Source organism: Bactrocera oleae, chromosome 6 (genome assembly GCF_042242935.1).
Source record: "Bactrocera oleae isolate idBacOlea1 chromosome 6, idBacOlea1, whole genome shotgun sequence".
Classification (NCBI taxonomy): Eukaryota; Metazoa; Arthropoda; class Insecta; order Diptera; family Tephritidae; genus Bactrocera; species Bactrocera oleae.
In genome coordinates, this window is record NC_091540.1 from 48916460 (window position 1) to 48944418 (window position 27959).

At 34.4% G+C, this 27959-nt stretch overlaps 7 protein-coding genes and 1 long non-coding RNA gene across 13 annotated transcripts; 4 read left to right on the forward strand and 4 right to left on the reverse strand.

Annotated features, from left to right (window-relative positions):
• Nucleotides 1-87: 87 nt before the first annotated feature.
• Nucleotides 88-2363, reverse strand: LOC106620371 (phospholipid scramblase 2). Its single transcript, XM_014238860.3, has 4 exons — nucleotides 2013-2363; nucleotides 1445-1935; nucleotides 544-702; nucleotides 88-483 (listed from the first exon to the last, which is right to left on the reverse strand). Exons 1-4 carry the CDS (start codon nucleotides 2095-2097, stop codon nucleotides 460-462), a joined length of 759 nt encoding a protein of 252 aa, XP_014094335.1. The 5' UTR covers nucleotides 2098-2363; the 3' UTR covers nucleotides 88-459.
• Nucleotides 2364-2658: 295 nt separating this feature from the next.
• Prx4 (Peroxiredoxin 4) lies at nucleotides 2659-4143 on the forward strand. Of its 4 annotated transcripts, none has more exons than XM_014238858.3 (5): nucleotides 2659-2732; nucleotides 3128-3306; nucleotides 3367-3484; nucleotides 3548-3953; nucleotides 4010-4143. In XM_014238858.3, the coding sequence occupies exons 2-5, from the start codon at nucleotides 3135-3137 to the stop codon at nucleotides 4067-4069; spliced, it is 756 nt and encodes a 251-aa protein (XP_014094333.1). In that variant the 5' UTR covers nucleotides 2659-2732; nucleotides 3128-3134; the 3' UTR covers nucleotides 4070-4143. The 4 variants fall into 4 exon arrangements, with proteins under 4 accessions (XP_014094333.1, XP_014094332.1, XP_014094329.1 ...); XM_014238857.3 differs by having other exon boundaries at nucleotides 2719-2811; XM_014238854.3 differs by lacking the exon at nucleotides 2659-2732 and adding an exon at nucleotides 2853-2982.
• On the reverse strand, nucleotides 3975-6047 carry LOC106620369 (spliceosome-associated protein CWC27 homolog). Its single transcript, XM_014238853.3, has 4 exons — nucleotides 5815-6047; nucleotides 5217-5761; nucleotides 4750-5157; nucleotides 3975-4672 (listed from the first exon to the last, which is right to left on the reverse strand). Exons 1-4 carry the CDS (start codon nucleotides 5854-5856, stop codon nucleotides 4144-4146), a joined length of 1524 nt encoding a protein of 507 aa, XP_014094328.3. The 5' UTR covers nucleotides 5857-6047; the 3' UTR covers nucleotides 3975-4143.
• Nucleotides 6048-6382: 335 nt separating this feature from the next.
• cbc (crowded by cid) lies at nucleotides 6383-8054 on the forward strand. The gene is made up of 4 exons (XM_014238829.3): nucleotides 6383-6622; nucleotides 6677-7229; nucleotides 7286-7790; nucleotides 7860-8054. Exons 1-4 carry the CDS (start codon nucleotides 6524-6526, stop codon nucleotides 7969-7971), a joined length of 1269 nt encoding a protein of 422 aa, XP_014094304.1. The 5' UTR covers nucleotides 6383-6523; the 3' UTR covers nucleotides 7972-8054.
• Gas41 (YEATS domain-containing protein 4 Gas41) lies at nucleotides 8034-9062 on the reverse strand. The gene is made up of 2 exons (XM_014238830.3): nucleotides 8381-9062; nucleotides 8034-8323 (listed from the first exon to the last, which is right to left on the reverse strand). The coding sequence occupies exons 1-2, from the start codon at nucleotides 8937-8939 to the stop codon at nucleotides 8163-8165; spliced, it is 720 nt and encodes a 239-aa protein (XP_014094305.1). The 5' UTR covers nucleotides 8940-9062; the 3' UTR covers nucleotides 8034-8162.
• Nucleotides 9063-9408: 346 nt separating this feature from the next.
• Nrx-IV (neurexin-4) lies at nucleotides 9409-27952 on the forward strand. 3 transcript variants are annotated; one of them, XM_014238850.3, is made up of 14 exons: nucleotides 9409-9891; nucleotides 11939-12055; nucleotides 20069-20265; nucleotides 21892-22033; nucleotides 22124-22494; nucleotides 22559-23366; nucleotides 23425-23550; nucleotides 23628-23831; nucleotides 23899-24490; nucleotides 24566-24903; nucleotides 24964-25143; nucleotides 25222-25566; nucleotides 25635-25769; nucleotides 25836-27952. In XM_014238850.3, exons 1-14 carry the CDS (start codon nucleotides 9810-9812, stop codon nucleotides 26024-26026), a joined length of 3828 nt encoding a protein of 1275 aa, XP_014094325.1. In that variant the 5' UTR covers nucleotides 9409-9809; the 3' UTR covers nucleotides 26027-27952. The 3 variants fall into 3 exon arrangements, with proteins under 3 accessions (XP_014094325.1, XP_014094324.1, XP_069968297.1); XM_014238849.3 differs by lacking the exon at nucleotides 20069-20265 and adding an exon at nucleotides 18999-19195 and having other exon boundaries at nucleotides 9410-9891; XM_070112196.1 differs by lacking the exons at nucleotides 9409-9891; nucleotides 11939-12055 and adding an exon at nucleotides 19052-19195.
• On the reverse strand, nucleotides 11644-11948 carry LOC118680945 (uncharacterized). Its single transcript, XR_004976589.2, has 2 exons — nucleotides 11863-11948; nucleotides 11644-11805 (listed from the first exon to the last, which is right to left on the reverse strand). It is a non-coding gene; the product is annotated as an uncharacterized lncRNA (long non-coding RNA).
• On the forward strand, nucleotides 13170-14379 carry LOC106620368 (L-aminoadipate-semialdehyde dehydrogenase-phosphopantetheinyl transferase). Its single transcript, XM_070112197.1, has one exon. The coding sequence runs from the start codon at nucleotides 13315-13317 to the stop codon at nucleotides 14215-14217; it is 903 nt and encodes a 300-aa protein (XP_069968298.1). The 5' UTR covers nucleotides 13170-13314; the 3' UTR covers nucleotides 14218-14379.
• Nucleotides 27953-27959: the final 7 nt, after the last annotated feature.

A 27959-nucleotide genomic window follows, 5' to 3' on the forward strand; every position in this document is an offset into this window, starting at 1 on the left:
CCTTAAAAGTTGATATAACGAAATGTTATTGCTTTTATGTGAATTTAGAATTTCTATCACCATTGTATAAGTAAAAACACGAACATATAAAATTTCTGATTTATTGCAATTTTTATTATCATTTGTCAAGTGATTGCATAAGTAGCATCATTATAAATATTTTAAGATATATTCGCAATATAAATAAAATTTTAGTCTTATTATTTAGATTGTAATTGTAAATACTAAAAAAATATATTGTCAAATAGTGTAAAAAAGGCTTTTCTCGGTGTCTTATTTGTATGCAGGTGAGTTTGTAAGTACTTCGTTAGCGTTAAGATGAAGAATAGCATAAAAAGTGAACGCTTAATGGAAGAAATAATGTTAATGTGTGCGTTGAGTATACGTATTTTGAAGTCCTTTATGTTGAAGCATATATGCTGTACTGGCTAAGCTCAAATGATCATTTTCAGCAGTTTTTTAATACTCGAAATGCACCATGTCCTGTAAAAAAATTTAGCATTAAACCGATAAGCAATAAGAATTATGGCAAGTTTGATGTACAATGAGAAAAGTTGCGGCCAAAATAACTGCTTTCATTCGCACGTCTAACTCGATTGGAAATTTAACTCCAAAATAATCGGCATCTGTAAACAATTCTTTGTTGATACCTGTCCACTGCTTAGAAATTTTTCCAATTTTATCACCATTCATAGCAAAAATCTACAAATAAATAAACATTATGAGACTATCGAGATAAATAATTTTTTGTATATTCCAAACAGGGTACCCAGAAGACAATATGGGATACTATATATGTACATATATAACGATAGATTATCGACGAGATGAGTCGTTTTAGCTATGCCCGTATGTCTGTCTGTATATACGCTAACTAGTCCGCTCAGTGAATGAGAGATCGATCTGAAATTTTGCACACGTCCTTTTTTCCCAATGAAGCTGCTCATATTTCGAAATCGCCAATATCGGATCACTATACCATATAGCTGCCATAAAAATTAAACTATCTAAATTAAGTCCATGCATGGAAAACTTTTTTAATTGACAAGTATATTCAAGAAATTTGGCACGGATTATTTTCTAACGCAACACTGCATTCTCCGAACAAATTTTTTGGATCGGACCACTATAGCTTATAGCTACCATACAAACTGAGCGATCGGAAAGTGTCCTGTATGGAAAACCTTTCCATTGTTCTAGATATCTTCGCCAAATTGGCATGGGTTATTATCCAAGGCAACGCTGCAATCCGCGAATAAATTGTTCAGATCGAAAAACTATAGCATATAGCTGCCATACAAATTGACAATTAAAAATCATGCTTTTGTATGGAACATTTTGTATATATGAACAGTATTATAGCTTTGGTGCAAGCGAAGTTAACGCTCTTTCTTGTTTTTATATATTTGTGTATTTTTAGATTATATAACTTTCAATTACTTACATCAAACTCCACATTAGCACAGCATTTGAAAGTACAGCGCGGTCCACGCACACGCAAAACATTTTCACCATATGCATTTTTGATTAAATATAATGGCCGTAATAGTGACCATTCCTGTTCCACACTGCCAATAACCGTCCCGGGCGGCGACGATACTTCTAATGACTGCAAACAACATGGAAAGCAACAAGATTCGCAACGTAACGGTCTATATATATGTAGCACTTCATTCTGAAAGTTGTCAAGAATTTGTATATCGAACGGCCGACAAGAACCGCACAAGTTTCTTGTCAAACAATGTGTATCTTCCACAGCTAAATAGACATTCTCGCCTGCTGAATTTTTTATTTTCGATTTATTTTTCATTTCACAGCCAAAAAATACTTCAACCAAATCCACTTGTTGCTTTATAAGCAACTGGTCCACGGCTGTTAGATACTCTAAACCAGTTGGACAGTTAGGTATGCCTATGGGAATGCTCATCCAAGCTTCTGATAGTAAGAAAACAATAAAGAAGAAAGCATTCATTCACAAAATTTCATATTTAGTTATGAAAAAAAAATATTACCTGCTGGTGACATAGTGGCTCGTGGTTGCCTTACGATTGGTGGAACATCTTGAGGTACCCCTTCATAGTCTCGATTTTTTTGCATTATGAAATTTGATTATATTTTTAGATGAATGAATTACTCGTAAGCGCTTGGGATATTAATTGCCTTGGTCGTTCGGCATTCGCAAAGTTCTAAGAGTTTTCAAAATCGAGGTTATAACTTCAACTCTATGTTAATTTAAATTTCACTTGATTGCCGGTTTTTATTATTGTTTATAATATATTATAAACAATTCTTTTAAATTAAAATAACTAAATAAAAAATGCGTAACAGACACTCCTTAAACAAAAAAGGAAAATTAAACCACAGCAACAATACAATAGGCAACAAGAATGATAGAAACTGTTGATAAAAACACAAGTTAAATGCGAAGAGGTGTATTGAAATAGCTATATATATTTTTTTTCGTTAACAAACGTTTTTCACTGTATTAAGTAGTTTTTACATAAATCCTAAATTAATTGCACTGTGAGGTGTATAACTTTTAATAATTATATAGACACAAATGTTAATATTAAGTAAAATTGATAAAAGAAGGGGTTCAAAAAGTTTGTGTATATCATACTAAACTATACAACTCTGTGTTTAGATTTTTTGCCGGCTGAACTGTTGTTAATCTCTATCTTGTTTCTTTTATCATTACATTTTACAAAGTGAGTGACAGTACAATATATATGGTAAACGTTTTATACAAAACATTTAAAAAATCTGTAAACAAAGCAATAACCTTTGCACAAAGTGTACAAACACATATGTGTAATTTCATAAAACTTAACATTACCAACTTATTTATAAAGAGAAATGTTTTCTTTTGTTATTATTCTCTTATTTGCTTCCGTCATCAAAATACTAGTTCCCTCTCGTTTTTCTTTCAATGTATAAAATAACAAATTTAACTGATAAGTTGTTATTAAGTGAAATAAGCCGGTATCAATCAAAAATTTTATCAATAACATAAGTATAATAAGTGTCCACGCACAAGCACATTCGATTAGATACCACCATATAGTTGTTAAAAAGTGTTTGCGTGGCTTAAATACGTGCTTATACTTCTAAAAATTTATATTTATAGATTTTGGATGCTACCGCGCACAATGTTGTCAAAACTTTGCATTCTTATACTGTGTGCAGTATTAACAGCCGGCAGCAAATATGATGAAAGCGGTTCATGCCATTCGTTTGCTGGTGGCTCTGTTTATCCTTCTGAAGGACCTCGTGGTGACCACAAGTTGCAAACCACTAAGGCTGTCAGTAAGTAGTATTCATATATTTTTCTGTAATATATTTATAGTGTATTTATACATTTTGTAGTATCTAAGTTAGCTCCAACGTTTGAAGGAACAGCTGTTGTGAAAGGAGAATTCGTCAAATTATCACTTTCCCAATATCATGGGAAATATTTAGTACTTCTTTTTTATCCACTTGACTTGTGAGTTATAATTGATTTTCACCATACATCAAATTGCAGCAATGAATACATTTTGATTTTCAGCACCTTCGTGTGTCCCACCGAAATTATAGCGTTTTCGGATCGCATCGATGAATTCCGTAAGATAAATGCTGAAGTCGTTGCGATTAGTGTAGATTCACATTTTACACATTTGGCTTGGATCAACACACCACGAAAAGAAGGCGGTCTTGGATATGTAAAAATTCCATTGCTCTCGGATTTGACGCATAAAATTAGCAGAGACTATGGAGTTTATTTAGAAGATTTGGGTCATACACTACGTGGTCTATTTATCATTGATCATCGTGGAATCTTGCGACAAATTACTATGAATGACTTGCCGGTAGGACGTTCAGTAGATGAGACACTTCGTTTGGTACAAGCATTTCAATATACTGACACTCATGGAGAAGTTTGTCCAGCTGGTTGGAAGCCTGGCGCAGAGACAGTAATAAAATAAAACGTTACGTATCCAAAATTATAAATAATATATTTTATTTTCAGATTGTTCCAAATCCCAAAGAGAAAACGAAATATTTTGAGAAGATTAATAAAATTCCATAATAACGTACCTTTTTTACTTCCAATTTTTATATATTGATATCAAAATAAATATATGTATGTATTTCAAATTTTCACTAATGTCGTTTAGAACTTTTACTACTACTTCCTCCACTTCTAGAACCTTCTCCTCTTTTACGTTTGTTAAGCGGATTTCTAGGATCATATGCGTCGTACCAATCGTCACCCTTCGTGGACGCATCCTTCGCCAATATGGGTATGGCTTCTTCGAACTTCAATGTGTGCGCCAGCCAATCGTCTCCTTGAATTTCTTTTTCTACGGTTCCATCATCTAAAGACTCATTGGCTTCATTCGATTCAGATTGCTTCTGTTTAAGTGCATCCAATTTATTTCGGAATTTCGACAATAAGCTTAAAGTAAAATCCTCCCGACTGGCACCCTTTTTTGGTATTTTTGAATTTAAGCTACTGTATTTCACTTTTTCATCGACAAAACTTTTTATGAATTCATTATCTTCAGCGGCGCTAGCATTCAATTCGCCAGTTTTACTCTTTTCAGGTTTTTTATCACTCAAATTTTCTCTTTGACGTTTTTCGGTTTGATATTGTTTCTTCAGGTTTTGAATTTCCTGTCGAATTTCATTCCTAAAAAGTACCAACGGTTTGTTTTTAAGTATATTAGTACATATGTGTGCTTATTAAATATAATTCACTATATGTACCTCTTCAATTCGCTTTTTATTTTTTGCTCCTGCTCCTGTGTCAAAAGAACATCTTCATCGGAGTCAGACACTTCCTCCTTTATTACAATTGTCTCCGTCTTAATTATATTTTTAGCCTCATTTGCCTTTAGATGCAATTTATCTTTGATTCGCTGCCGACGCTCCTCTATATCATCATTATCGAATGGTTCTTTTTTGACACATGCTAGTCTGCGTTCCTCTTCTAACATCTCCTCATCATCCGACCTTATGTTGGTATCTTCGATACGTAAAGCATCTCTGCTGAGTTTGGGATCATCTACCACATCGTGCATTGATTTTGCCTTTCCCGCATTTTTTTGTACAAACTGATTAGTTTCTTCTTCATCTTCCTCCGCCTCTTCACCAAATGAAAGTAAACCAAAATTTCTGTAATGAAAAGCCTTTAAAAAAGAGGTTCGCGTCTTATTAGAAATTCATTTAATTACTTGACACCCTTTTCACGTTTTTTAGTCTTCTCTTTTTTGATCTCTTTTGCTAGTTTTCGTGGAACTATATCCTCAAAGGGATTGCTTAATATTTCAGTACCCAATATCTTTTGGGGATACATTGGACGTTCATTATGATCCACTAAACCCTCCTCCAGTTTTAGCATATTGTACAAAGTATCACCGGTTACTTTGCCGAAAAGGGTGTTTTTATTTTGAAGCTCGGGTGTGGCGGCCAATGTGAAGAAAAACTGTGAGCCATTATCATCCTTATCGGCATTCGCCATTCCAACAAGTCCACGACGCGCATAACGTAGACGAGAATGAAACTCATCTTTAAATGTATGACCGTAAATAGATTCTCCACCAGTTCCATCGCCAATGGGATCACCACCTTGTACAATGAAACCTTTAACAACGCGATGAAAAATTGTGCCATTGTAGTATCCTTCCATACAAAGTTGTATAAAGTTGCGGCATGCTTTGGGACATTCTCGAGACCATAGTTCTATATCTATGTCGCCAACAGTAGTCTTGAGGAGAACCTATAATAATATTAAATTTAGTTAAATGGTCATCTTGATACAAATTAGCTAACCTTTCCCGAAGTTGGTGGTTCCTGAATATAAATATTGCTCATTGTTCAATAGTTTGTTTACTGTTTGATATTTTATTATTCATAAGTTCTTATAAATATATGTAATTCCCAATAGTAAATGCCGATAGCATTCCCAGTTGGATGTTAAATTCTGATATTAAGGTGTCTAAGCAGGCTTACTTTTTTGACACAACTTTTTTAGTTGTGCACTTTTGTTATCAAAGTTCAACCTTTAACTTATACATAAATGACGCTCTTTCAGGTTGTAAATATTGTTATTACACTTATGTAATAATTATACTTTTAATTTTCATATATTATACAGTTCAGCTGTGGTAACTTTTGCCTTTTGTTTTTATAAAATGAAAACTAAGTGTTTTTCCACAAAAAGTAATTTCAAATCAATACATTACAACAAATAAACTAATTTTTTCTGCTACTTTATTTACCCAATGTTCATTAGAATATTTGAGTTATCTACTAAATTTTTATGTAAAAATAGTACCCAGTAAACGCACAAACAGATCAAATTGGATTTTGCAAAAATGTGCTATCAATACAACCCTGCATTCGTAATCAGCTGTATCTAAACAAAACAACTCAGCTTTTCAATATTTACGCGAGGAACGCGATTTTTGAAGCAAAAGGAATCTCAATTTTAGGACTTAGTGTTATATATTATATGTTTGGCACTAACATATTTTGAGCAATGTCTGACGAGGCCAAAGAAGGTGAAGAATTCACATTGGAAGCAGATTCCGAACTTCGTTTTGAAATAGAAGACAAGGATGCAAAGGTTTTCGTAACGGTAGGTTCAATAAAATTGTGATAATATTCATGGTATTAAACGTGAAAATTTTAGCTTATTTCTGGTTTTGCCGAAATGTTTGGGACTGAATTGGTTAAAAAGAAAAAATACGAGTTTCTAACAGGTGCGAAAGTGGCAATTTTTACCTATCATGGTTGCGTGTTAAATGTAAATGGCAAAACTGATGTTAGTTACATTTCAAAGGAGACTCCAATGGTACAATACTTAAACTGCCATGCTGCCTTAGAGCAAATGCGTGCTAGTGCTGAAGAAAAGGATGAACGAGGACCAATCGTAATGATTGTGGGGCCTTTAGACGTAGGGAAAAGTACATTATCTCGCATATTTCTTAACTATGCTGTACGACTAGGTAGACGTCCACTATACGCTGATATAGACGTTGGACAAGGTTCTATTTCTATACCAGGTACTATTGCTACCATACTCATTGAACGTCCTGCCAGTATTGAAGAGGGATTTTCTCAGACTGCACCTTTAGTGTATCACTTCGGTCATAAAGGCCCAGGTAGCAATAATGTATTATATAAAGCTACAGTATCGAAAATGGCAGAAGTAACGCTGGAATCGATGAACGTAAACAAAAGAAGTAAGTAATATTAGTTTTCACTGATGTCATTCATATGTATATGTGCATATTTATAGCGAAACATTCCGGCATGATAATAAACACCTGTGGGTGGGTAAAGGGTGATGGTTACGCTCACTTATTGTACACAGCACAGGCTTTCGAAGTCAATGCCATCTTTGTATTGGACCAGGAGCGTTTGTATAATGAGCTTTTGAGGGATATGCCTTCGTTTGTACGGGTCGTTCTGCTGCCAAAAAGTGGTGGTGTAGTAGAACGAAGCCGAGGTTTGCGTAGTGAACAACGCGACCTACGTATTAAGGAATACTTTTACGGCCATCGTACACCTTTCTATCCATTCTCATTTGAGGTGAAATTTCAAGATTTGAAGTTGTACAAAATAGGCGCTCCGCCGTTGCCAGATTCCTGTATGCCTATTGGTATGAAAGCGGAAGACAATAAAACCAAAGTTGTGGCGGTAACTCCCAGTCCCTCATTGCTACATCATATTTTAGCGATTAGTTTTGCTGAATCGACTGATGAGGACGTGATTGGAACTAATGTGGCTGGTTTTGTTTGCGTGTAAGTAATATAAAAAAAAATTTTTCTGAATATTTACGTAATTGGAGAGTTTTTTTTAAATAATTTCAGTACTGATGTGGATATCGATAGACAGACTATAACTGTACTCTCACCGCAACCACGGCCATTACCTAATACCGTAATGTTATTATCTGAATTGCAATTTATGGACATTGTTTGAAACCATTAATACAAATTTGTTGTGAATTGATTTATTTTTTCAATAAATAAAACATAAATACATTTTTTCATTGAAATAAGAAAGTGTTTTCTTTATTAATAAGGTTGCCTTCAGTTCTTAAATTTTCAAATATTGTACAAATCTACTTATTCAAAGTCTAATCTTTGTTTTTGGAAGTTCATTTTATATATTTATGAAGTGGGTGGCTTTTGTACTTTAGCAAGTTCTGCTTTGAACTTCGCAATGGTTTCACGAGCTAGTTTCAATTTGTCTTTCAGTGAGTTTATTTCACTTTTTACTTTTCCTTTTACATCAATTATGTTTTCTAAGGTTTTCTCCTTCTTTGTTTCAACTAAATAAGAAAAATATGTAATATTTAAAATATAATAAAAATTATTATAACACTTACAGTCGGTATCATGTGTGTATGATCCACTCGTTATCGGCTGTACGTTCATGAGAAAATGTTGCATTAGCTGTGTGGGCTCTTGAAAAACGATCTCCTCATACGACTCGGATACCAAATGCACGTTGGCGGCGCCCATTCGTTTATTATTGTCCAAATTTGTGCTCGAAAGCTCACCATCAACCACTGGGCTTTGGAATAGCTTCAATATATGATAACAAGTTACCGGCCTTTCAGTCGGATCGTGGAAATATATTTTGATGACTACTTCAAATTCACCCCAACCGGTTTCGGTAATTTCATAAGGCGGTTTCGTTACAATTCTATTTGGATTGGCATAACTTTCGTGTAATTTAAAGTGAACTTTTTTCACATAAACTGACATATCTTCATTGTGATACGGTTTCACATATACTTTCCATTGATGTGTATGTCCATCCTCGTTCTTTTTGCCAAAGGATCGTGCAATATTGCCATATACAATGGGCTTAACTATAACCAAACCTTTTACCCGGCCGCCCGAATCGGGCCCAAAATCTGTGGGTATATTGAGACTGTTCATGTTTAGTCTACGTTTAAATATTTGACAATTTTACATTTAAGTAAATTAATTTGTTTATATTCAGAAAGAAACCAAATGTTTTTATAGAGTTCGCTGATACTTGTCAAACTGGTACACAAAACAAAATTGATGTATAAAGAATATGTTGACATTTATGTGTGACACCACACAACCCTGTGTTTCGATGCTACCAATATGTAAGGTATTACGAATATTTGTTTAAACAAAATTATAGCAAAAAGTTATTGTCATTGTTGTATTTAACAGGTTTCCAATATTTTAATATTTTACTTGGTTGAAGTTGTTTTCTACAAATTTCAAAATAATGTTACATACATTTAAAACAATAATTCTCTGGTGCACCCCTGTAATACAATGCTGCCAACAACATTCTTTTTATTTTCTATTCTCATAATAATATTTTTTCTTATTGGAATGTCAAAGTAGACAGAGAGTAATTTGGATCTTAAACTCTTGCATTCAAATTCGATTCGAACGTGTAGTTGTAAAGAGCATTATTTAGTTGCAGCGGCGTGACGGTTTTTATAATTTAGTGTATTATATTGTGAAAAAATATTTTTTTTAAAAATTGTATAAGTACATTTTTACAAGAAGAAATAATTGTACGCATACTCTGCGTTCATTACGCCTAAAAAATATCGGTACGCGAGTGCTGTAAATTGTGCTGGTGTGTCGAGCTAGCGCTCCGCTGGGCAGCAGAAGTAAATTTCACTGCCAACAGCTAAAAGAAATTATTCAAAAGTGGTTATCCAGTGGACGCCTAACAAGTGCAACATATTTTTCATGCATTCACAAATGTACTAAATGAGTTCTAGCTGAAATCTGTATATTAAATTAAATTATACAATAATGAATGCTTTTGATTTGACGGCAGCGCTGCTTTGTTGTGGAATTTTTTTCATAAGCTGCAACATACGGAGTGTGACTGCAGGTAATTATAGAATTATAAAAAAAAGTGTTTGTTTTATTTCTGCGTTTTTTTTTTACAATTTAATAACTAAAATATGTGGAGAATTTATATTTATTATAAAATTATAGCACTGACATTTATAATTTTTTTTGGGTGTGACTCCACATTGAGATCGTAATGGCGATGTCTCATCATTTGCTGCTCTTGCTGTGGTTAATTGAACATGTTGGCTATTTACGCTCACATATATTGTTGGTAACAAATTATTTGTCCATACTCACTCAACGCGGTTGACGTGTGATCAACGTCAAGAGCATATTAAAGCTGAACTTGCCTGCTCCAGCGCTAGATAGCTTACGAACTAGGTAGTCAAAACAGAGAGCATATAAGCAACACCCATATTTTGAGGAAGGGGAGAAAAGGTATACTCAAGCTTTCATGGTTGGTGGGTTCGTTTTGGTTTTTAAATAATATTATGTATAAAAATGATCGGTGATTCATAAAACTTCCTTAACTAAAGATGTATTTTATATCAAACAAAATTAAATGTATTTTCTTGTAAATTTTTTTATCAAGCATATTCCATTAAGAACATAAATATGTATGCATGTATGAACGTAATGATTGCAATAATTTTGTTGCTCAATATGTACTTATACGCTTTACCAAGGACAAATCGGCACCGGCGTTTTGTGACATACTGCCGGGACAGTTAATGCGCATGCGAAATATTTCGGTTAAAGGTTCAGCACCATGTTAAACACGTGAGCTTAATGTTGGTATTACAGGCTTTCTTAGTGTGAGACAACTTATGTACTATGTACATATTTACAAAAAAATTGACTGTAATGTTCCAGACAAGTTCCTTTGATTCTACATTTGGGATGGTTCGTTGAAACTAGTAGGGACTTCGATTAAACAACTATGAATATTTATAAACACCTAGACAACGCCATAATTGATCAAGCAATAACTGCATAGTCAAACATACATAAATTCATCAAAAAGAAGTTTCAATGAAAATCGGAATAACCAATTTTCTTTATGTAACTAAATAGGATATGAAATAATGGTTATTCAAAATCTTTGATTAGGTAGTTATATATTTTTAAACAAATGTTATTTGATATAAAAAATAATATTTGTTTATATTATTTATTTTATGCAAGTCATAGGTACTAGTTTAGTGAAATTCAACAGTAAATAAAGCTTAAGTCCCACATACATATAAAAATTGTTGCATTATACTTTGGTTAGTCTTACTTCACTAGTGGCACTTAGCCAGGAAAAGGCTGCATGAAAACAAAATAAACCAAACAGTATACACAGGCACGGCGACAGCCAGATTGTCAGCACCACTCAACAACAAAGGGTGGTTTATTTCGCAAACGAAGGTAGGGTGTTGCTAGTCTTGTTTATGTAAATATAAGTAATACACAATAAGTAAGACACATTCATATATACACATAGTCATGTGTGTGGTATATAATATGATTGAGAAGTGTTCATGAGCGGGATAATGCCCAAAGTTTTCAACATTTGTATATACATAAGCTAAATTGCAAATTACGTTAATAATACTTACAGGCTCATTGCATGGCGTTTCTGTTTACTTGTTAAAATGAAAAGTAAAAGAGCATAGCATGACGTGCCTGCTTACTTGTCAAAATCAAAAGTTTACTGGCTTGTATGTAGGCTGTCGACCATGAGAGTATGTAAATGCTTAAGAAAATTACACATTTTAACAAAAATACTTGCAGTAAAAACACTAAATTCTTCTTGCTATTTTTATTCAAGATGAGAAATATGAGAGCATGGTCCAATTCCTTTTAATTAAACAAAAATAGCAGATATGAAAACTTAATTACAATAACTGACAACTTCAGCTGGATAAGTGCCAGAAAAGGAAACTTGTGTATATGAATGTGGGTCAAACTATAAGCAAAACAAACAATAAATTAAATTTTTAAAATTATGCACATGTTAACATACATATGCATGTGGTCTAGACTACATATTTCACATTTTATTTCCTTGATGTAAATTTTATAATTTTGCTTGTTTTCAGATTCCTATAGCGATTACTTCTCTGATTACGATTGTAATCAACCACTTATGGAGCATGCTGTCCTTACGGCCACTTCATCTTTGAACGATAGAGGACCGGAGAAGGCGCGTCTTAATGGTAAGTGTTGATGTAATGTTGCTTGGTGTGTTTTGGATATATGCAAAGATTAATTCGATCATTTATACATGTATATACACATGTATGATTATTTATTAGACACCTTGCTAGGGGTTTGTCGATATATACATATCTATATGTATGTCTCTATTTTGTTCACACATACTTTTGTTTTCATTAAGAATTCCACTACTTTTTACCTAAAATAAATGGTGTGTAGAGTAAAATTTGCTTTCAATAAACTTAATGTGGACAGACTAAATATACTTACGTTTACTTTTCATATACGCACATATGTGTGTATGTTTGCATATATTAATTGGTTTTAAACAGAAAAAAAATTTATTTTTATCATATATTTTATTATAATTCGTGTGCTCAGAAGTTTACTGTACTAAAAGTATTATACAACAATTCATAAAGTACAGTAGAAGTTTTCGTTGTGTGAAAGGAGAATGAAAGCATACTTTCGCTTTAGTAGTAAATGGAACAAATATTTTTGTTTTATATGAAATTTATAGTTTGATAGAATTCGGCTTTTTGAATTTGCTATTTAAAGTAAATTTATAAAACATTTAAGGTTTGTGCTAAACACATACAAAAGTGATCTTATGAAATTTTGAGTTTTATTTCTTTCAGTATTTTACGCAATTCTTTATTTTAAAAACAACTTATTGACATCTTATATACGTATATATGGTAGGCCAATATGGCTTGAGTTGAATATGCCTGCCCTATTTTTAGTTTTATGTGCATAGATTGTATGTGTTCGGTTATCTTGAATAAAATTAATTTATTAGTTGTATACATTATTTATTTTATTCTATTATGATTATGAATTTTACTCAGACAATATTTTATATTTGTAAAATAATATTAAAGTATTCGTAGTGCATAATAAATTTTTTCAATATTCTTTTAAATTTATGTAGATTTATTTTTAAAAATTATGAAAAAATTGCTAGCCACTATTATACCTTTTAAGTTCGAAGTAGCTTTTTAGCACAATCTGCCCTCAGTACGGTATGTTTACACTTTTATTGCTTTTCTCTTCTGATGTTGGCAGCACTGCATGTGCTCAATTCGCTCTTTTTTTTATTGCTCTTTGAGTTTTTGTTTTGTGCACAATTTGACATTTTGACAACTTCTAATTGGAATCAAGCCGTATGTGATGGATTCTTGTATGTTAAGCTGATTTTAAAAATAAAGAAATAAAATAACAAAAACTACTATAAAATTGTTTACAAAAGCTTAATGCAATGGTGCAACATAAATGTACTCGTTGGGCTATTGATTTGGCTAGCTGGCATCCAACACTACCGCAACTAGCACAAGCTGTCGCTGTCATACAGTCTGAGGAATGTGAGCGTTTAATGAAATTCGTATTTCTTGATGATTTCCTCTCGTCACTAGTTGGACGCCTGTTAATGCGAAAATTCGTCAGTGCCCATAGTGATGTTGACTATAAGGATGTGCGATTTGCACGTGATGCACGTGGAAAGCCTTATTGGTTACAAGCAGAAGATAAATGCCGCAAGCAACTCTCGTTCAATGTATCACACCAGGGGAAATTTGTATTGCTTGCAGGTATTTCTAGCGAAACTGAAATGGGAGCAGCAGATGCAGCACCTACTACTAACACCACATCAAAAGTGGGAGTTGGCGTTGATGTTATGAAAATTGAATATAGTGGAGGCAAAAATCTAGCTGACTTCTTTCGTATAATGAAGCGCAAATTCTCTGACAGTGAATGGCGCTACATACGTCACCCACAGCATAATGAGGCCGACCAAGTAAAGGCGTTTATGCGTCATTGGTGCCTTAAAGAGGCGTATGTTAAAGAACTTGGGGTGGGCATAACTGTCGATTTGCAAAAAATCAGTTTCACTGTGGATACTACGCGTGAGTTGGATGTTGTGACATCACCGTTAACCGGTACAACACTACGTTGCAATGATTTGCCCGAAAATGATTTTCACTTTGAAGAGCATTTACTACAACCAAAGTATTGTGCAGCAATTGCATTTAAAAATTATAAGCCAGAATTTGGAAAATTTGAATTTCTAAATATTGAACAACTCTTGGTGGCGACGGAAAAAGCATCAGACGTTGAAATAGTTGAATACTGTAGAAAAGCTTTAAATAAAAGACGGAAGGCATAGTTTAAGCTTGTGTTTATACCACAATTAAGTTTTAGGCATAAACGTGTTGTTGCAATGTTGATGTTTTCGAATAAAAATATATTTTTTATAATAATTTATTTTAATATAAATTATATTAGCTGATAATTTTCTGATTTAATTGATTTGGTGTTAGAACGTTTATTAGTATATTCTTCATAAATTGCGCTCAGGTTAGCACAAGGCAGGTTCTAAGTCTGGTTAATTTTTATACTACAACCCCACAACTTTTCTATTACATTAATGTCAGGTGAGTAAGTCGCCAAGTGCATTAAGTCGACATTTTGTTCTCCAATACGTTACAACTGATGTTCTTCTTTCCGCAGATCACGGAAATAATAATTGTATTTGCCCTTCCAAATTAATTGTTTTCGTCTAAGAAGACAGCATAGCGCCAAACAGATTATAAGGCCATATGCTCCGGTGCAAAATGTTATTGTGTTTCTTTTCGGGGAAGTGGAGTGGTGGTTTTTTTCTTAAGTTTTAATTGTTTCAAATATGGAGTATTCCTTAGCACCCTTTGAACAGCAGGCAAACAGCTCACTTTAACACCAGCATTTGTCCGGATCTAGACGATCTTTTCATGAGAGTTGGATGCTTTTCTCAAAATTGCTCTCTTGTCAACATCGGAAATCACCTAATTGTTGCCGACTTTATAGTTCGACATTCCGGCTTACTTTATACCGCATGTATCAGCCAATATGTGAATTATTGTCTTAATAAAATTGTGCGGGCCTGTTTATCAAATAACAATGTATCTTTGTGCCTAAAATGAATCAGGTGAAAATTTGCCCCCTTATAGCTAATATCAGGATTTTTAAACAACCGATTGACTTTATCCTTATATAGTGGTGAATGTATGTGAGGTACCTGAATGAAACTCAGAAATCTATTGTTTCTGTTAATATGTAGTAATGCCAAAAATGCATAAAATCGGGTCAATATTACCTCTATCTCATACTGAATATGTCGGTCACTGTGTGAGTTATTTATTTATAAAATGGCTTGAAATATGTTCTCGAGTTAACCTTAACAATGTCAAAGGTTAATGCAACAAGCCCAGACCTTTCTCTGCCCACCATATACCCTGTATAGTGATTTCCAACTTTCCAGTTGACTATAAACCGTTTAGGTTGGTCAAAATGTGTGATATTTTAATGAAATTAAGTGAACAAATTTTCTTAAAAACTATAAAATTATAATAATTATTAAGCGCTTAATATTTAAGGATTTATTGTAAACCGTGGTATGTACCTCATATCCCTAATATAATGAATTCCCATCCTCGTGTTGACGTTTTCCACATATCATCTCACTATATTAAATTTAGCCTCTTCGGTTGCGTTTATACATATATCTAATTTGAAGATGATTTTAATAAATTTTTTTTTTAATTAACTCTTCATAAGCCTAGCAGTTTATACCAAAACACAGGAAAAAATGTTTGGTTCTGCTGTACCGAAACTATAATACCCTTCACTGGTCCGTTCCTATAGCTTTAAATCCTATGAAAAAATTTCCATAAATGGACTTGATTTTCATAGGTCAGTTTGTATATTTTAGAAAATTGTAGCGTTGTCTTGGACAATAATCTATTTCGTAAAGATTATTTGTCAATTAAGAAGGTTGTATCGCAGCTATATCCAATGGTGGTCTGATATCGGCATTTCCGACAAATGAGCAGCTTCTTAGGGAGAAAAGAAGAAAGCAAAATGTCAGATTGATTTCTCAAAACTGTATACTAAATACAAGTAGACAGACGGATAGACGGACCGTTCTAACGACAGTCGGGTCTACGTAACCGAAACGGCCCCGGATTTTTATCTGGCCAAGGACTGTCAACTTGGCAGAATTCTGCCGCTACAACAACAACCACAACAACAACAACAACGGATAGACGGACATGGCTAAATCGACTCAGCTCATATACTGGTATATAAAATTTATCCCACCACCAAATTATCAAAACCATTGCACTACTTAACGGAATAATTGTGCTAACCGAAAACTATTTATTTCATAAAACTTAATAAAGCGGAAAATCCTTAAAATAAATTTAACGAATACTTGCTGTGTGATCGAACAAATAACAAAAGGTTCTTTCATACGATATTTTAGTGGTCCTTCAAGCTCACACCAGTTTGCACCTGCCGCTGCGTGGCTTGCGGTTAGCGATCGGTTCAAATCATATTCAATGAACTTTAAGCGCTTCAATGCAACCAAAACTGTTTTTTTTTGTTGTTTCACCATCTTTTTTAATTATTATTGTAGTTGGTATATTCGTAACGACCGCAGTGCGCCGTGCCGTCGCCGCCTCCTCGCATTACCCTTTTTTTGAAAGCAATTGCGCGCCGGCAAATACACGGTAATGGGCATGTGAATGTACCATGTACATTTGTCTCCCCTAGTTGTGTGAAAATTTACAGCATTTGAGTGTTTCTTTTGAGCATTGAATTGCTAGCTGGCAAGCATATTTGTTATGCCGCATGACCATTTAGTTTTGGCACTCCTGTAATGCCCGAAAAGAAAATGTCAGCAACTCAAACTTGTGCGACCTTTCAAAATAAAATTGTATGTACAAGTATATATGTATATAAGTTCTATGTATACATATACAAATTTAGGTATGTATGTATGCATGCGGTGCCATATTGCAATGGCAATTTCGTGTCCTTCCCAAGAGCACTGCACCAAAGACCAAAGCGATAACAAGAAAAAAAACTTTAAAAGAATGATATTGTACTATTCCCCAAGTTGGCATGCATTTTATGAGGGTACTTTGCTTGCTTCACGACCCTTTTCATTTCGTGCTGTAGAACTTTACTTTGAGTTGTTATTGTGTTTAGTTGTAGCACATTTTGGGTGATTTTGATAATCATTTCAATTAGTTTTAAATTTTTTCTTGCACTTCTCTTGCCGGCCGCTACTTGGTTTTGGTAGTCTGTCACCTATTCAATTTAAAATTTATTGTCCCTTTACAATTCATCCGTCTGGTCGTGTTATCTTTAGCCTTCGCATTTGGTATCGCACTTTTCGACTCTCTCAATAGCTGTTGTTGTTTTCTGCATAGCGCGTGCTGCTTAGCTACGCTTCCTGCTTGTTATAATTCATTTGTTACCATTTCTATTGTAGTTTTGTTTAAGCTATTTGTGTGTGCCTTCAATCGACATTAGTTTTTGCCTTTTAATATTTAGGGATTTTAGCGTTGTTATTGTACGATTGTTTGTATGTGCCGCCTCCCCTTAGTTAAGTCATCGTTTCGGCGTTCACGTGTTTCTATTTGTGCGGCACAATCGTCAGAACGTGTCTAATAATGCGAGGGTGTCACGCTTACAAATCAATCAATACACTGGTTTGCTCTGGGTAAACAAAACTGGTAACTAACTAATTGTGCATGACTTTATACCATTCCGTTGAAAGTAGGGTAAAGTTAACAAACTTTTTCAACGATTTTTGATTTTGAATTGGCAGGGTATTTTGTAACATTTGAATCCAGACAGCAATTGATCCTTGCTGTACTGCCGACATTTAACTATATCCTACTCTTTGCCAAACTTCAATTTGCTTAAGGGTTTATATTCACTTGTATCAGAAAAAATACGTTTTTCGTAGTCAGACCTCCGAAAAAGGGTGTCTGCCGGTGAGGAAGACTTTTCTGCTTAAAACTATCGCAAATCCAAAAAAAAAAAATTATTATTACTCTAGATGAATACTGGTAGAAGAATAAGTCAAAATTTTCAAGTCGATCAGTCCAGCAGTTTCAATGAAATTTTCTTCAATAAATCTGAAGATAGCGTTTCGAGAACAAAGCGTTTAAAGTTTTAGGAGTAGTTTACACTTAGTTGAAATATTTTTACAAATACGTTCATTTCTCCGAAACTTTTTGCTGAACCGACTTCAACTTTTTTAACTGAGATCATTTTCAAATATAGCATGTACATTCGATATATACTCGTATACGCAAAAAAAATCTATTTTTCTACAAGGAGTTGTAACCTATTAAGTCACGAGCAAATAGTTATTATATTATAGTTCGCGGCACTCATCCTATCTGATACTAGAAACGTTATGAATTCAGGTTCTTGAAACCGTATTCCATTTGTATATATAATATATCCCAAATGCGTCCCATCTCACACCGGACTTGCAAAATTTTACTTACGAAGCAAACCCACTGAAAATATTTAAGAGAAATATTTGTTAATCATTATAAATATTAAACCGTCCACATAAAGTGTTGATATCAATGAAAAAAATGAGCTGTGTCGATAAGTATGAACCCTAAAAAAGAGGTGTTTGATAAGTGGATTTAAAGGGACATGCAACGCTTTTACAAGAAAATTTTACTTTGGACTCTTTTTTAGTCCATTTTACATCGGCGAAACTATTAATTTCTCAAACTGAAACTTTCTAACGTTTTGTTGAGGCTCTTATTGTAGTCGAAGTCATCTAACGAGCCAAGAAACAGGCTGTTTCGATAAGGTCGGACCATATAGCGTCACCATCTTGTTCTATTATTTCGTCTAGTGTGTAAATATTATTTTTTAATGCATTTTAGCTTATTTATTAAGTTTTTATAGAAATCGCAATTTGTTTATCTATTCAGATTATCTACTATTTTAGAGCTTTATCGTTTGTTTAAATTTTTGTAGTTAATATTTTGGTTTACCATTTCTTTTATTTTTTTATACTTACTTCCTCACAATAAATGCACACGACGTCCATGCATGTACATATGTATGTATACATATACGTTTGTAAAGCCGGTACTTCGTGGTCCGCGAAAAATTCCGATTTCGATCAACGGCTTATCATCGATTTGGGTTATGTGAGAAATGTGACACACATCGCATTGCAAGGACGACCGCACAGCGATGAGTATGTCACCGAATATTCAATTAGTTATGGTATATCTGATTTGGAGTTTGCCGACTATAAAGAACCAGGTGGCAACGTTAAGGTAAGCCCCAGAGTAACAGTCAACAACACAACCACATTTGTACATATTTTGAAAATGGTTTATGAAAAAGGTAAATGGCTTCAAAAAAACAACATAAAAGTAATTAAAGATAACAGAAGTGAGTGAAACTTATTAGTTAAGAATATATGCATGACAGAACAGTTATGAAGAATTGCATTCCAATTCCAAATATGACACAAGACTGACATATGTTACGCCGCTGTAAGTAAGCGTAAGCTTGGTTGCACTCAGCAGGACTTACCACCACTTTTTACTCACACGTATTTCCTCTTTTTATGTAACGGTAATATTGTGCTAATCCGTAGTTATGCTGCTAATGCGCTTATTCTAATTATTTGCTTTGGATTTTCTATGGTTTTTTATTTATTAGATTTCTGTAGTAGTAAAATATTAAAATGTGTAGTTTTTTGGTTCTTTAAACATTTTTGTAGAATAATTTTTAGATTTTCCAGTTATTTTGTTTCATGGTGTGAGTGAGGTTTGCATATTTGTGGTGTGTGTTTAACAAATTATCAATAAATTTAACTATTAATTCATAAACAATGTTATTTAAGTATATGGTGTGTATAAAGCGGAGTTGTAGCGTTACAAAAAAAGAAATATAAAAAAAATAAAAAGTAAAACAAATAGCAGCTGCGAAATAATGACATTTGTAACACAATAAAAACGTCATATTGTTGCATTTTATCAAAAAACCAAATAATGCAACTCTCACTCGATGCACCCCATATACCCCTAAGTATATAGATATATCACACTGCCTCACTAGCTGCTACACACTTTCTTCTATTTATATTAACATTTAAAACACAAAATGCTGCGTAAATAACAAATAACACCTTAACAATAAAGGCGACTCCGCTTGGACACCGATCGAGAATACTTACAATCACTTTCTAACACTCGATCTGGGTGAAGCACGCAAAACACGCAAAATCGCCACAATGGGCCGAAAGCATACACAAGAATTTGTTACCGAGTATATTGTGCAGTATTCGGATGATGGCGAATACTGGCGGTCGTATGTGAATCCATCGAATGAGCCGCAGGTAAAGTACGATTATTTAAAAATGTATAGGTAGATGCTTGTGGATAGTTGACCAAATTAGAATTATCGTATTGTCTTGTCCAATTGTTCAAGTGTCTTTTTGAATTAATGTTTACGTTTATTGTGTAATATTTTTTTCAAAAATCCTTTCCGTGTATGAATTTTTAATTTTAATAACTCATACAAAAGTGCTTGATTTCATTACTCTCTTTTCCAAAACTCAATGCAATTATCCAAAAAAGAAGTTTACAACTTTCCATAAATATTTAAGTAGGTTTCTAACATTCTGTTACGATCTTTTACGTTTTTCAAAGATGTTCGTGCTGAAAATGGAAGTCTTAAGTGCTTTGAAATCTCGAAAACATTGTAAACCCTTTATTTCTTACCACACGTTTTAAATGTGGTAATAAAAATGCTACAAAGTAGTTTATAGCACTTTCTTTCTCAATCAGTCATCTGGTCATCATCACAATTATAGAATTCTCTCTTGCTTCAGTTTATGAATTAAATGATGTTTGAAACTATCATCAAGATTGCTGTCGAATTGGTTGTTCTTTTCTGTATATAAATTTGGGTCCTTTCAGTTGTTCAGTTACTCATTGTTGCTGTAACCGGTTTAAAACGACGTATATCCTAAGTTCCTCACTTAATGTACTAGAACTCTAAAACTCATTGATTTATCTTGAAACGTAAGAGAACACTTCTCTGTAGATCATGTTATTAAAACTTTTTTATGATTCAAGTATAATTTGTTATGACAGTCTTAATATGAAGAGATTACAGAGCGTTATTATCACAGGTTAACACTTTGCTTTGGAGTATTTAATTTAAAACACAATAATTTTAATGTTTATCACATAGTAATTTTTATTTATAAGAATTATTTTTACGTTTATTTACATAAATTATTTTATTGTTTACATTAAAGTTTTCATTTGCAAAAGAAGACAATTAAATACTTACCAAATAATAAATTTTCATTTCTTTTCAAAGCGAAGTTTCAAAAAACTTTTTGTATTACTAAAAATATATAATATATTTATTTGAAAAACATTATTTATGTAATCTGAAAGTAATTAAAATTCATGCCTGCTGAAATAAATACAAAAAAAAAAATGAAGTATTTAAAAATTCATAAATTAAATGTGATTTATGACACTAAATTCCACCGCAAAAATCGCTTATTGTAAAGAGTATGCACATATTTTTAATTTTTTAGTATTTAGTGCTGTTTATTTAGTAAATTTTGAATTTGTTTTATTTTTGTGTTTATTTTTATTTTATTTTTGATTTTATTTCTATTTATGCATTAATTTTTATTTAATTTAAAGTTTTTTTTATTTCATTTTACTTAATTTTGTCAAATTTTATGTATTTGTATTTTTTTTTGTTATTTATTATTTTTTGTTTGTGTTCATATTTCTATATTTTGCCTTCATGTATGTGATCTGTCTTGTATTTGTAATTGTGTTGTTTCTTAACAATTGCTGTCGGTGAGAGTTTAATAAAATCTACATATCACTGCATGTATGTACGCTCTTCACGGTTATGCTGTTTTTGTTTTAAATGTTATTTGTATCGCGAATTTAGAGGTTATATTTATTACACAAAACATAAACTCCCACAGATGTTCAAGGGTAACTCCGATGGCAACTCTATACACTACAATGTTTTCGAGGTGCCCATAATTGCCCAGTGGGTGCGTATCAATCCAACACGCTGGCACGATCGTATTTCAATGCGTGTCGAACTCTATGGCTGCGATTATGGTGAGTCCGACAGACATTTTATATGCGCATTCGTAAAATTAAATAAGGAAATCTGCAAACCTTTTAATTTCACCACTTTTCTCACCTTAGTTGCCGAGAACCTGTACTTCAATGGCACTGGTCTAGTTACTTATGATCTGCAGTATGAGCCAGTGGCGTCCACACGTGAATCAATACGTTTCCGTTTCAAAACCGCCTTCGCTAATGGACTGCTTATGTACTCACGCGGCACACAGGGCGATTATTTTGCTCTGCAGCTTAAGGATAATAAAATGATATTGAATTTGGATTTGGGCAGCAGTTTGATGACTTCACTCTCCGTGGGCAGCCTGCTAGACGACAATGTGTGGCACGATGTGGTGATCTCGCGCAATCGCCGTGATATTATATTCTCAGTGGATCGTGTTATAGTACGTGGACGCATTAAAGGCGAATTCACGCGCTTGAATTTGAATCGCGCGGTAAGTAGTTAGGATATTATTACTTTTTTTTTAAAAATGTAATACAATTAATTAATGCTTTTAGCTCTACCTCGGCGGTGTACCCAATATTCAGGAAGGCATTATTGTTACCCAAAATTTCACTGGCTGCATGGAAAACATATTCATTAATTCGACGAATTTCGTGCGCGCAATGAAGGACAGTTTCGAGTATGGAGATGCGTACCGTTATACAAAATACCACACCGTTTATGCGTGCCCCTCGCCACCCATTTACCCGGTTACGTTCACCACACGTGGCTCATATGTGCGCATCAAGGGCTATGAAGCGCAAAGCACAATGAATGTTTCCTTCTATTTCCGCACTTACGAGGATAGAGGCATTATGCTGCATCATGATTTCGCTTCAGGCGGTTATGTGCGTGTATTTTTGGAATTTGGCAAGGTGAAAATCGACATGAAACTGGGCGATAAACCACGCATCATACTAGACAACTACGATGAACAATTCAACGATGGCAAATGGCATTCGTTTGTGCTGACAATTGGGCGTAATCGTTTGGTACTCGATATAGATCAACGTCCGATGACCACAACGAAGAAAATACAAATATCGACAGGCAAAGTTTACTACATCGCTGGCGGTGTGGATAAGAATGGCTTTGTGGGTTGCATGCGTCTGATATTGGTCGATGGCAATTATAAGTTACCCAAAGATTGGGTGCAGGGCGAAGAGGTGTGTTGCGGTGATGAGGTGGTGGTGGATGCCTGCCAAATGATTGATCGTTGCAATCCTAATCCATGTCAGCACAGTGGCGTTTGCCACCAGAATTCGATGGAGTTCTTCTGTGACTGTGCCAACACGGGCTATGCGGGCGCTGTATGTCACACATGTAAGCTCTTGAAGTACCTTATACGCAGTGTTTGTTGTTAATTATGTATTTTCTGTAGCTAACAATCCACTCTCGTGTCAGGCCTACAAAAATGTTGGTCATGTGAATCAGCGCGTTAATTTGAAAATTGACGTTGACGGCAGTGGCCCGTTGGAACCGTTCCCCGTTACTTGCGAGTTCTATTGTAAGTAAAAATTAAGCTTTCTTAATATATTTAAAGTGTAACCGTCTTCATTTTTATAATCGCCTCGTCTTTCATAGCCGATGGTCGCGTCATTACCACACTCAGTCACAGTCAAGAACACACAACCACAGTTGATGGCTTCCAGGAGCCAGGCTCGTTTGAACAGAATATCATGTATGATGCCAATATGTTGCAAATTGAGGCGCTACTAAATCGCTCACACACCTGCTGGCAGCGTTTGAGCTATTCATGCCGCTCATCGCGTCTCTTCAATTCGCCTTGTTAGTATTCGCTTTTGTGTCTAATAACTGTTGCTAAAACTAACATGTTCTCACATACTACTTACAGCTGAAGCGGGCAATTTCCGTCCCTTCTCTTGGTGGGTTTCCCGCCACAATCAACCTATGGACTATTGGGCTGGCGCACTGCCCGGTTCGCGTAAATGTGAGTGCGGCATTTTGGGCAAATGTCACGATCCAACTAAATGGTGTAATTGCGATTCGAATAGTCTCGAATGGACTGAGGATGGCGGCGACATACGTGAAAAGGAGCATTTACCGGTGCGCGCAGTGAAATTCGGTGACACTGGCACACCGCTCGATGAGAAACAAGGGCGTTACACATTGGGTTCGCTGCGTTGCGAAGGTGACGATCTATTCACCAATGTGGTGACATTCCGCATTGCCGATTCCACCATTAATTTGCCGCCATTCGATATGGGTCATTCGGGTGATATTTATTTGGAGTTTAAGACGACACAAGAAAATGCTGTACTCTTCCATGCAACTGGTCCGACTGATTATATTAAGCTAAGCATAAACGGTGGCAACAAACTACAGTTCCAATATCAAGCGGGCAGTGGACCACTTGGCGTAAATGTGGGCACAAGCTATCATTTGAACGATAATCACTGGCACACAGTGAGCGTGGAGCGCAATCGGTGTGTACCATTTAATTTTTTTTTACCTTAATTTACCTAAAATTCCATTAAAATGTTTGCGAAATTCCTTAACAGCAAGGAAGCTCGTCTCGTCGTTGACGGCTCCATCAAGGCGGAGGTACGTGAGCCACCAGGTCCAGTACGCGCCTTACATCTCACATCAGATTTGGTGATTGGCGCTACGACGGAGTATCGTGACGGCTATGTGGGTTGCATACGCGCTTTGTTGCTTAACGGTAAAATGGTGGATCTAAAACAGTATGCCTTACGTGGTCTGTACGGCGTGAGCGCCGACTGTGTAGGCCGTTGCGAGTCCAGCCCCTGTCTAAATAATGGCACGTGCATAGAACGTTATGATGGTTACTCCTGCGACTGCCGTTGGAGCGCATTCAAAGGACCGATTTGTGCTGATGGTAAACTTACCTTGTTTATAGTAAATAGCGCTTGTTTAACATGTTTATTTGTCTGCTTAGAAATTGGCGTCAACTTGCGCACCAGCTCTATTATACGCTATGAGTTTGAGGGCTCCTTCCGTTCGACGATTGCTGAAAATATACGCGTTGGATTTACAACAACAATACCCAAAGGTTTTCTGCTCGGTTTCTCGTCAAATTTGACTGGTGAATATTTAACGATACAAATATCGAATTCAGGTGGGTGTAACGGGTTTTACGAAAAGCCAATACTTTTTATTGATTTTCGCATGCTAAACACAGAATTTTCCTTTGCAGGTTTTTTGCGCTGTGTTTTCGATTTCGGTTTTGAGCGTCAGGAGATTATTTTCCCCAAGAAACATTTCGGTTTGGGTCAATACCATGATGTGCGGTTCTCTCGTAAAAATGGCGGCTCAACGGTGGTGCTTACAGTGGACAACTACGAGCCAGTCGAATATCATTTCGATATAAAAGCAAGTGCTGATGCGCAATTCAACAACATACAATATATGTATATAGGCAAAAATGAATCGATGACAGACGGTTTTGTGGGTTGTGTGTCACGTGTGCAATTCGATGATATCTATCCGCTGAAACTAATGTTCCAACAGAATCCACCAGCTAATGTGAAATCACTGGGCAGTAAGTGTTGCTAATAAACTCATTTCGATTGAATTTTCATAAATAATTATTTCTGATTTCCTACGCAGCTCAATTAACGGAAGACTTTTGTGGCGTGGAACCTGTTACACATCCGCCCATTGAAATTGAAACGCGTCCACCGCCCCTTGTCGATGAGGATAAATTGCGTAAGGCCTATGGCGGATTCTCTATCGTACTAGGCTGTGAGTGCTGACACACGTTAAGTCTCTAAAAACCACTTTTACTTATATACATCGCTTTCGTTTTAGTCATTTTGGTTATACTGCTGCTGCTGTTGCTGCTCATGATCTTCTTAATAGGCCGTTACGTGCACCGCCATAAAGGCGATTATCTGACGCACGAAGATGAGGGCGCCAACAACGCCGATGACCAAGACGAGGCCGTTTTGCACTCGAGAACCGGCCATCAAGTGACAAAACGGAAAGAGTGGTTCATATAGTTTGGTATGCAGCATATAGGCAATTGGAGCACGTAGTCAACGCGGTAGCTACAACTCTACACAGCCTGCTGCAACCTTGCAATCACAACTATACAACGCACGTGTGCGTACGCACTCACACACACACACACCCACACAAACTTACACGTATAAAAAGGAGGAACTGTTGAATGGGGTTTTCAAAAATAAATCGATGAATTAGAGTAGCGTAAAACATATTGTACCCATAATAATTATGTAATTATATTAAGCATGACATGACAAACGGCGACGCAGACGTTTAGCCATAGAGAAGTATAACGAAATGCGTGTGAAAATTGAAAACGAAGCTATGTAGTTGTAGCAGTTCATAAAAAAATTTGGCTGACATGAAGGCAGTATTCATTAAGTGAATAGCGATTCTTTTAACTGAACACGAAAATCAACATATGGCGATCAAAAAAAACTATATATATATATATATATAAAAAAAAACAAAGCACAGTAAATTAAGCGGAACTAAAGTGTAAACATTACTCATTGGACGTTGCGTGTCACACTGCCAATTTTGAAATAAGAAAATACCAGTTGGAAGTGGTACAATTCGCAGAAAGGTCTTAGACGTCGCGGTATTCCTAAAAAGTCAAGTGTTCTTATCTACACAAAATGAAACAAAAAACAAAAGGCATATACCATATACAAATATTGCCAGACATGTAGACCCACTTACTTTTTCTTCCAACTGGATGTTTGAATAATTGTATTTTTTGTGGTCATTCTTTTGCTGAATTTTTTGTATTGTGCTCGCTTGCTGACTTTAAGTTCGTCGTTTGGTTTTATGTTTTCATTGCGTATTTCTTAATTATTTTAAAAAAACTTTTATATGTTAGTTTTTGGAAAACAAACTTTCAAAATATAGGCATCTCTCAAACGTAATTTTATACCGTCCATTTTTTTTTATTTTAAGTTTTTATAGTAATATAATTTTTTTAAATTTAATTTGCGTGAAAAAATATGATTAAGCAAACAACAACAAGAAAGCAAAAAGTAAAGAAGGTGTACCGAAACTCTACAATTTTTATATGTAAGCCTTTTGAAATATTTTTTTATATAAATGTTTTTGGTTTTTAACGAAAGGCTTTTGTGCTTTAAGTAAGAAATTTAATTTCAGAAATGTCTTTTAAGTAATAAAGTAATAATTAACTTGTGCTTTTCCACTATTTTCGATTGACATTTGCTGTGTGTGTTGTAAAATTGATACCGTCATTTGTAACGGCAACTTATGAAACCCATTAAGTAAAGTGCATTTGATTTGAATTGTTGTAATACGCGTACATTCCATTAAATCATAAACAACTTTCACATCGACATACGTTATAAGTATTCATACATACTTTAAAAAATACTGATACTTTATACGAAGAAGAAAAAACGAACTCTTTCATTTCTTTTAAATATATTTTTCAAACTTTTTCTATTCATTGTTATATAAGAGAATATTTGTATTCGGGTTCTGTCTAGGAAAAAGAAATCAATTGTGAATCAAATAATTTAAATGGCTACACTAATATAATTACTTGTACAAATTTTTTAAAATTATAAAACAACTCAAACGGTTCACATAGAAAATTGTGCGCATAAATATTTGGAATATATATATATATATTACTACACTTAAATCTATTTTTTAAAAAGTTGTATTCTGAAATTGCTAGGGTTCTTAAGAAATTGTGTAAATTGTCTATGTAGTTCATTTTTGAAACGAAAAAATTATCGACCATATAAAATATGAAATTCAGCTAAGTACTCGTATTAAGGCACAAAAAGTGGATTGTAAAAAAATTGCAACAGATAAAGTAACAACAACGTATTAGAAGTTCATAAATCATACTGTTATGAAATAGGTATTAATTTTTAATAAATTTTCATTAATACACACACAATAAATACTTTT

Bases quoted from the DNA above. Each gene is read 5' to 3' on its own strand.
- LOC106620371 (XM_014238860.3), bottom strand. From the start codon at position 2,097: ATGCAAAAAAATCGAGACTATGAAGGGGTACCTCAAGATGTTCCACCA. The intron at 1,936-2,012 runs GTAATATTTTTT...TCTTACTATCAG, and splicing joins AGCCACTATGTCACCAGCAG to AAGCTTGGATGAGCATTCCC. The intron at 484-543 runs GTACATCAAACT...ATTTTTTTACAG, and splicing joins TGGCCGCAACTTTTCTCATT to GACATGGTGCATTTCGAGTA.
- Prx4 (XM_014238854.3), top strand. From the start codon at position 2,930: ATGTATAAAATAACAAATTTAACTGATAAGTTGTTATTAAGTGAAATA. The intron at 2,983-3,127 runs GTATCAATCAAA...TTATATTTATAG, and splicing joins TTATTAAGTGAAATAAGCCG to ATTTTGGATGCTACCGCGCA. The intron at 3,954-4,009 runs GTAATAAAATAA...TTTTATTTTCAG, and splicing joins GGAAGCCTGGCGCAGAGACA to ATTGTTCCAAATCCCAAAGA.
- LOC106620369 (XM_014238853.3), bottom strand. From the start codon at position 5,856: ATGAGCAATATTTATATTCAGGAACCACCAACTTCGGGAAAG. The intron at 5,158-5,216 runs GTAATTAAATGA...TTTTCATTACAG, and splicing joins AAACGTGAAAAGGGTGTCAA to AAATTTTGGTTTACTTTCAT. The intron at 4,673-4,749 runs GTACATATAGTG...GGTACTTTTTAG, and splicing joins ATAAAAAGCGAATTGAAGAG to GAATGAAATTCGACAGGAAA.
- cbc (XM_014238829.3), top strand. From the start codon at position 6,524: ATGTCTGACGAGGCCAAAGAAGGTGAAGAATTCACATTGGAAGCAGAT. The intron at 6,623-6,676 runs GTAGGTTCAATA...TGAAAATTTTAG, and splicing joins ATGCAAAGGTTTTCGTAACG to CTTATTTCTGGTTTTGCCGA. The intron at 7,230-7,285 runs GTAAGTAATATT...GCATATTTATAG, and splicing joins GATGAACGTAAACAAAAGAA to CGAAACATTCCGGCATGATA.
- Gas41 (XM_014238830.3), bottom strand. From the start codon at position 8,939: ATGAACAGTCTCAATATACCCACAGATTTTGGGCCCGATTCGGGCGGC. The intron at 8,324-8,380 runs GTAAGTGTTATA...TTTCTTATTTAG, and splicing joins ATACACACATGATACCGACT to TTGAAACAAAGAAGGAGAAA.
- Nrx-IV (XM_014238850.3), top strand. From the start codon at position 9,810: ATGAATGCTTTTGATTTGACGGCAGCGCTGCTTTGTTGTGGAATTTTT. The intron at 20,266-21,891 runs GTAAAGTACGAT...AAACTCCCACAG, and splicing joins ATCCATCGAATGAGCCGCAG to ATGTTCAAGGGTAACTCCGA. The intron at 24,491-24,565 runs GTGTGTACCATT...ATTCCTTAACAG, and splicing joins GTGAGCGTGGAGCGCAATCG to CAAGGAAGCTCGTCTCGTCG.
- LOC106620368 (XM_070112197.1), top strand. From the start codon at position 13,315: ATGGTGCAACATAAATGTACTCGTTGGGCTATTGATTTGGCTAGCTGG.